This window comes from Aegilops tauschii, chromosome 7 (genome assembly GCF_002575655.3).
Source record: "Aegilops tauschii subsp. strangulata cultivar AL8/78 chromosome 7, Aet v6.0, whole genome shotgun sequence".
Classification (NCBI taxonomy): Eukaryota; Viridiplantae; Streptophyta; class Magnoliopsida; order Poales; family Poaceae; genus Aegilops; species Aegilops tauschii.
Genome location: NC_053041.3, coordinates 101,607,357 through 101,615,013, shown reverse-complemented (window position 1 = coordinate 101,615,013; position 7,657 = coordinate 101,607,357). Strand labels below are relative to the sequence as shown.

Here is a 7,657-nt window from a genome sequence, read left to right as displayed (position 1 = left end):
TTAAAATAAGCAATGTCGCTACTCGAGCGACATTGCTAGCTAGACTACCTACATTACTCGGTGGTGTGCGTCGTCTAGTCGCCGCCCATCAGGTTGGTCATCATCCTCCTCCTCCAGGCCGAAATATCCTCCATCGAGGCGTAGGGGTCGGACTCACGTGCAGCAGCCACGAGCTGCCCCTGCTCCTCCTCGTTGGTGAGGGTAGATAGATGATTCACGCCTCATTGTGAGCTTGGTGGGCAGTGAGCTCGAGCACCGCATGGAATGGGTCCTCGGGCTCCACCTCCCCCTTCTGTTGGGCCGAAACGGCAACAGTATCGCTCACCCGGAGGAGGGGGCCAGCTGGGTTGACGAGGCCAACGTCCTCTTCATCCCTCCTTCCCTTGAATGAGGAGCCACTGCCACCGCCACGACCATCGTCACGCGGCTGGAGTAGACTTTATTTGGCGCCACCACTGCCATGCCGGAAGGGCGATGCAGCGAGCAATATCAACCTACCTAATTAAGAAACCCCATCCATGAAATTTACAAGTCCATCCAGTAGATCGAGGCATCCCTGCACTCCCACATAGGCAGAGCCATCGGAGGTCGGAGGATGACAGGGTGATGACCCACTAGGAAAGAAGAGGTAGTGGAGATGCGCACCCTGAGATGGCCTCTCTTAGGGTTGGGAGAGGAATGGTTGGGAAAAATAAGTTATAATCTTGTTTAACCCTTCTCGTGATACACAATACTCCATCGGGGAGGGTTTATTGGACCTCCTTGTATTTTGGCTCTTCCAATTTTTGACCTATAAATTGTATGTCATAAAAAATTATATGTGCAAACTATATTTTGAACAGAAATTCAACGGAGTATCTTATATTTTGTTAGTCGTATAGATGGTCGAAGTTTGACCCAAAATATGAGGGGGTCTCATAAACACCGAGGGAGGAAGTACATGAAGCATTTATCTACTATGAAAAGTGTGCATTTTGTTCTTTTTGCGAATGAAAAATGTATGTCCATCTCATACTTAAATGGGAGATTCGCCTGAAGAAAACACTTACTTAGCTGAGCAAGGTGATCTTTGTCTGTGGTTGATGAGTTGTTTGTGCTAAATTTGTCTATAATTTATCCTGAAGATTAACCATGTGCAAAAGCTAGCTATAGTTAGGCTTTTACCTTGGAAGTGACGCGGGTAAATGATTTAGCCAGAGTGAAAACTGATTCGCAAAATTGGAAAATGCCAGAGTGAAAGCTCTCTGTCAACGAAAATGTTTCAACAAGGCTCTACATGAAAATCGAAACAGAGGACACTAATTATGATTAGGGGATCATCAAGACATCAATAGTAATACAAGAATGAAGAAATATGCTCTAACGAGGCTACCGTATACACAAAGCTGTTGGAGACCTCGGGCGATGACCATACTAACCTCGAGTTCTTCCCGACACAGCTTATGCTAAACTAAAAACAAACCCACCCACACACACACGCGGAGAGACAGAGAAGTGAATGGAGCGGAAACAGAGCAAGCGCAAGGCACGGGGACAGAGCATGTGCGGAGGCGCGGCTAGTAGGAGATCTCCATGGAGAAGTTGGAGTCCAGCAGCTCCTCGATCATCTGCTCCACGTACTGCTCCTCCAGGAACCCGCCGCTCCACCCGGCGGCCGCCGAGGCCGCCGCCGCGCTGGCATTGCCCGTGTACCCGGCGAACGGCGCCGGCGGCGAGCGCGGGTCCACGCCCACGGACGACGTCGAGGCGTCCTTGTCCTGCTGCTGCCCGGCCTGCGAGCCGCACGCCACGTTGAAGCGGTGGAGCTTGGCGACCAGCGCCGGGGAGAGGAACGACGACGACGGGGCGGCGTCCTTGTCGGGGAAGTTGGTGCGCACGCGCGGGCCGCACATGATGCGTGCCGCCTCGTCGTAGGCGCGCGCCGCGTCCTCCGCCGTCTCGAAGGTGCCCAGCCAGATCCTCGTCTTGCTGCAAGAAAGAAACCCGCCATGGTCAGACCACGCCAAGAAAATCGATCCATCCGAGCAATCGCAAAGGCTTTGGACGACGACGACGTACAGGAGGGGGTGGCGGATCTCGGAGACCCAGGAGCCCCAGTGGCGCTGCCGCACGCCGCGGTACCGCTGCTGTGGCCGCGCCATTTCACTTTCAGAAGGAGCTTTTCGCTTGCTCGGTGAGAGTGGAACCAGCTGGCTCCGTGCTGACTCGCGTGTCTTGGGGCTTGGAGAAGACGATTGGTGATTGTGATTAGTGTGGTGTGTGCGAGCTTTTGGGCCCTATAAATAGAGAAGGGAGGAAGGAGGAAATTCAGTTCCCGGCCTGTTTTGAACGGCCTCTCGGTGGGTCCCGGTCTGTGTGTATGTCATCCCTGGCCCACCTTCATCAAGTAGAACTTAGAAACACCAAAACGGAAATGGTCGAAACTCCTAGTGTGCTCTCGCTTGGTCGTCGAAACATCCAGCATTCTCTGTTCAGAGGAAATGGCCCAAAAGGAAGGTTATACCTCCTAATCAGTTTAAAAGTGACTATAAAACTCATTTTGACTCACAATAGATGAGTTCTAAAATTTGCGGATTCAGTAATACACAAATTCGACCATTATTATTGGTAGGAATGCATAGTTAAATATTACATTATTTTCATGGAAAATATAATTATATGTTTTAACCCAACTAGATTATTTTACTAGTTAGTTTTTTTTGCGAGAATTTTACTAGTTAGTTATGGATATTACAATAGTTTGATTGCAAGTTTCCAATTCTATAGTCCATTTTAGCAGAGATAGTAATTAAATCAGGCATGCCTACTATGTTGGGAGCAATTAATAAGAAATATTTGTTTAAAATGTGAAAGGTTGTTTATGCCACAAATTTAAATTTAGGTTTTGTAAGGTTGATTTGGTGTTGGGATCGATTGTGATGCTACCAATAATTTGTGTCTGCTTTGAGATAATTGTGCAGTTGGCTATATTTTAGATAACGAAATCTGTAAACATTTAATTTGAGTTAACAACATGGTAATATAAAAATAAGGACATTAGCTATAAATTGAGCCTATGATGGAAGAAATGCTCACGGTATCCTACTTTTTAACTAGTTTGTTTGTCCATTTTGTCTTTGTTACCAAATTGTTCTACAACAAACAACATTTCAAGAAATGTGCATTAGTGTCATCCTTTTCCTCTTTGCTTGCGTATTTAATAAATTTTACATTACTATCGTCATGAAGATATATGTAGACGTATTTAACGGTAGTATTTTCAAGTGATCAACAAGGAACCTATCTCGCTTAGTTGGCGGTGGATGTCTCATAGGATGCGAATTTGGGACTCCCCCTAAAGTTTTCTTTGAGAAAAGAACAAGTGGCCGATGTAAATATTTTTGAAGTCTTAAACATACAAAAAAGATCTGATCGCATGTTCTATCAGGACACATATTTCTTGACAGATGAGTAACAAATCAATATATCCCATGTAAGCTAGAGCACACCATATGATCTAGAGTATACCCAGAAGTCAGGAACTAGTGCCAATAATATTCCCCTAGACCATGAGGCAGCCCCTATCGACCAGATCCTAGAAGTCACATTTCCCTCCAAGTAAAATACATCCACCCGATCCATTTACGAAACGTTAATGATGAGGTTCTAGGGTAGTTTAGGCCTAATTAACTAGGCTTACATACAAGTCCAATCCATGTTAGATCAGCATATGGTAGGTAAGCAGAGAAAAAAAAATAACTAGCAGTACATGATTAGCTTTGGATTCCCCACAAGAGACCAAATTAAGTAGCCCGCAGATGCCCTCATGACACACGCTGATCTGCAAACTGTACGTGCTCCGATTTCCCCCATAGCCATAGGATTGACTATCGAGCCCCATGAATTTCCCATGACATCACAGGAACAGAGGCTCACAGCTACTAGGAGTTCTGCCAAAAATCTCGATCGGTACGTAGACAGTCACGCACTCACACACACATAGCATCGTCCTACTTGCACTCGGATCACAGGGCAAACAAGTTGCAAACTGCAGTGCTTAGCTAGAAGGCGGAAACCTGCAGCCTCATTGGGCTGCTACATTTGCATCTGTTTTCGATTTTGGCGCCATCCATGGCGATGGCATGGAGGCCTTGGGACGGGCAGAGCCTGCGCCTTGGGGGGAGCACACGCAGATGGGAAGGCTAGCGTTTTAGGTCTTTATCCCCCAAAAAAGATTATGCAGACGCAGCGTGCTGGCTCGATCTGCTGAGCCATGCGTCGAGATTCATGCATATGGTCGATGGTCACCTTCGTTTGTGCGCGCACCTGCCAAATCTGGGCCTGGGTGTGTGTGTGTGGTGCGTGTGTCATCGATGATGCGTGTGTTTCCTTGTGCAACGCACCGTATCCAGGGCGCGATCTCCCCGGCCGCTCGTCCCGTCGCGGCTTGGACGCATGCATGCATATGCATGCATGCTCGATCACCTCGCCGATGCGCGCGCCGTGGTGTGCCAGCGCCGGGCGGGCGGACCGTGCCCGGCGCTCTCCCTCTGCGTGTTACAAGTGGCCGAGCGCGTGGGAATCCGCGGTGCGTGGCGTCGATCCTCGGGAGATCAGGGGCATGATGCCGGCTTGGACGAAGGAGATCGGCGTCGTCCCGTGGCAGCAGCTGGGGCGTATCTATGCTGCTGATCGGACGACGGCCAGTGGTCGGCCAGGAGTGAATTGCAGAAAACCACCATATTTGGGGTTAGCTTTGCGGAAAACTACCTAGTCCCTAATTATTTGCAAAACGCACCGCGGATTCGGTAAACTTGTTGCAAATAGCACTGATGAGGTGATCTGGCCCGTTTTATCACTTTCTGACAAGTGAGGTCAGATTGTAAGAAGCTGACTTGGCAAAGTTTTAACATACAGGCCCCTGGATCTAAAAAGAAAAAGCAATCAGAGCCCCCCTGCTTCGACCCCGTCTGGACCAGGAGAGCCAGAGCCCCCAAGCTACCCACCCCCCGCGCCACTCCGACGACCTCGTCGCTGGCGACCACCGCTGCCTGTCTACCATCTCCTTCCTCCTCCCTTTTCTTTTCTTCTCCACCGCTGCCTCGTCTACCATCGGCGACGGCCGGAAAGGCGAGAGGTGAGGCCGCGTTGGACGGGATTGACGACGCGGGTCGCCATGGCTGTGGATCTCGCCGTGCGGCGTCGTCCTGCCCCCCTTCCCTCGACGCTGATGGCCGACAGCGGCCACTGCAGCTAGCCAAGGGGCAGCCATGGCGGGCGTTGAAGGGCGTGCTCGCGCGCGAGGTGAAGGCCACGTGCTCACCGGAGCTCAGGGCACATGCTCGCGGGAAGGAGGGACGTCGCCTCGCCGGAAACCAGGGGCGTATGCTCGCGCGGGAGGAGGGAGAACGCCTCGCCGGGGCGCGTGATCGCGCAGGAAAAGGGTGGCCGCCTCGCCGGCGCGCGTGCTCGCGCGGTAGAAGGGTGTCCGCCTCACCGGAGCCGTCAGGCCGTCCTTCTCTGTCCCGGGGCGCGTGCTCGCGGGAGGAGGGTCCTCCTGCACCACGCACACGAGCGGCGACTGCTCGCCGGCCAACGGCTCCGCTCTCCCCGTCCCAGCCAGCGCGTCGCCGGCCAAGCAGCGCGGCGGAGGCCATGAACCCGACGCCCAGCGCGCCTCTGCCCGAGGGGTGGGGGGCTGATTGCTGTTCTGTTTTAGATCAAGGGGTGTGTGTAAATTTTTTGCTCTTACAGTCTGACCCCACTTGTCAGAAAGTGATAAAACGGGCCAGATCACCTCATCAGTGCTATTTGCAACAAGTTTACTGAATCCGCGGCATGTTTTGCAAATAATTAGGAACTAGGTAGTTTTCCGCAAAGCTAACCTCAAATATGATGGTTTTCTGCAATTCACTCGTCGGGTTGGTTTTCATGGGAGGCTCGGGCTCAGGAGGGTGGTGTCATGTCCTGGAAGGCATGACATGGGCAGCACTGGTGGTTTGCTGTGCGTGCTTTGCTTGTCTCGGAGGCTCATGGCAAGTGGCGACGGCTGAGCCATGTGGGGGTTCCCAGCTTCGAATAGTAGCATTCCTAGTCAGCAGCGCAGCTGGGTCTTGTCACTTGATAAGGCGGTAGGATTTTCTGTCAAGAAAAAGTGATTGGATGGAACCTTGCCACATGTTTACCTTTTGGCAACTATTTTTATTATTATTTGGGAAACACAATTACAACACAGACACTAACAGCACACACTCATCCCTACGAGCATATCCGAGAGACTATACTGGGGACGCGGCTTTTTTGCTCCTAGGTGCATATGCACCCATTGTCGAAAACACACATTTTGAAAAGTTGAAAAGCACCGAAACCTTGTGAACGGACATAAAATGTCCGGATATACACGCGGGATTTTTTATCCGAATTTTTGAACTTTTCGAAATGTGTGTTTTCGACAATGGGTGCATATGCACGTAGGAGCAAAAGGAAATATCCCCTATACTGGCATATCTTGAGATTAACAAAGTCACTATAAGCACTTTGTAGTTGACGGACACGTCATACCATTGAAGAAATAGTGTCGTAGAGTTCGGAATAAACCAGAGAAATATGGGAACACCCATGTCAAATACAGAACTTGAAGCCGCGTAGGTTAGTTCCACCACAAGGAACCTAAACATTTAAGCTAGGCCTAGTTTGCGGCAACTAATTAACTAACTGAACGAGCAACGAGTGAACATCACATCTCTTAATTGATTATTTTTTACCGGATTCTCTCTCTGTGTTATTACATCAAACAGATATATCTTTTGTTTCTATATTTTATCTTCTCTCTTCATTATTTTTACAGCTTTTAAGTCCGCTGTTCCATTCATTTTATTTTTCTAGTGGTTTTATAAGGTAACTCCGGACACAATTGTCAAAGAGTTCCACAGACAACAGTCAGAAGGTGCGCTACAAAACCGACAGAAGATTCTAGACAATCTGCAACTAGTGCAGTATAAAAAATGGAGTAGACATTTTGTTTAAAGTGCAGTTTAAACTAAGGGGATACAGTAGAAAAATGCAATACACATTGGTATAGAAAATACAATCTTCAATAGTTAAATAGTGCACTAAAAAGCTCAAAGGAAATGTAGTACAAAATTTGTAGTGCACATTAGTTCAATAAATACATCACACATTAGTTAAGAAGTGTGATACTCAGTAATCCAAAATTCCATACTCATCCTATATCACTATCTAAATAGCTAGCCTTTGGCCCTTCACTAACATATTTCTTTCAACATGCACATATGCCGCATCATGAAAACATGCATGAAAAAGGACCCACCTCAACATGCAGACATGCACGGGAAAGACCCGCCTCAATAATTTAATAAAATAAATTATACTTAGTTTTTAGTTTTAAATTCTCATATTATTCATCCCAATATTCATTATCTAAATTATCAAATACTCCATCCGTCCCATAAAATAAGAGTGTTTTTGACATTGTATCATGAAAGTATATTGCAACCAATTCCCACCCCAACGCGCATGCTTTTTTCTGACTCCGTTTCAACTCGTAGTTGAGGGCACATATGAGGTGATCAAATGTATGCAGTATTGTATTTAACTCAAATATTCATGTTCATACAATCAAATCTCATTAAACTATTGCAACCAATTCCTACAACAA

General features: G+C 48.2%; 1 protein-coding gene across 1 annotated transcript; it reads right to left on the bottom strand.

Moving 5' to 3' along the window:
- Nucleotides 1-1,273: 1,273 nt before the first annotated feature.
- On the bottom strand, nucleotides 1,274-2,262 carry LOC109777401 (ethylene-responsive transcription factor ERF003-like). The gene is made up of 2 exons (XM_020336040.3): nucleotides 2,059-2,262; nucleotides 1,274-1,968 (listed from the first exon to the last, which is right to left on the bottom strand). The coding sequence occupies exons 1-2, from the start codon at nucleotides 2,139-2,141 to the stop codon at nucleotides 1,557-1,559; spliced, it is 495 nt and encodes a 164-aa protein (XP_020191629.1). The 5' UTR covers nucleotides 2,142-2,262; the 3' UTR covers nucleotides 1,274-1,556.
- Nucleotides 2,263-7,657: the final 5,395 nt, after the last annotated feature.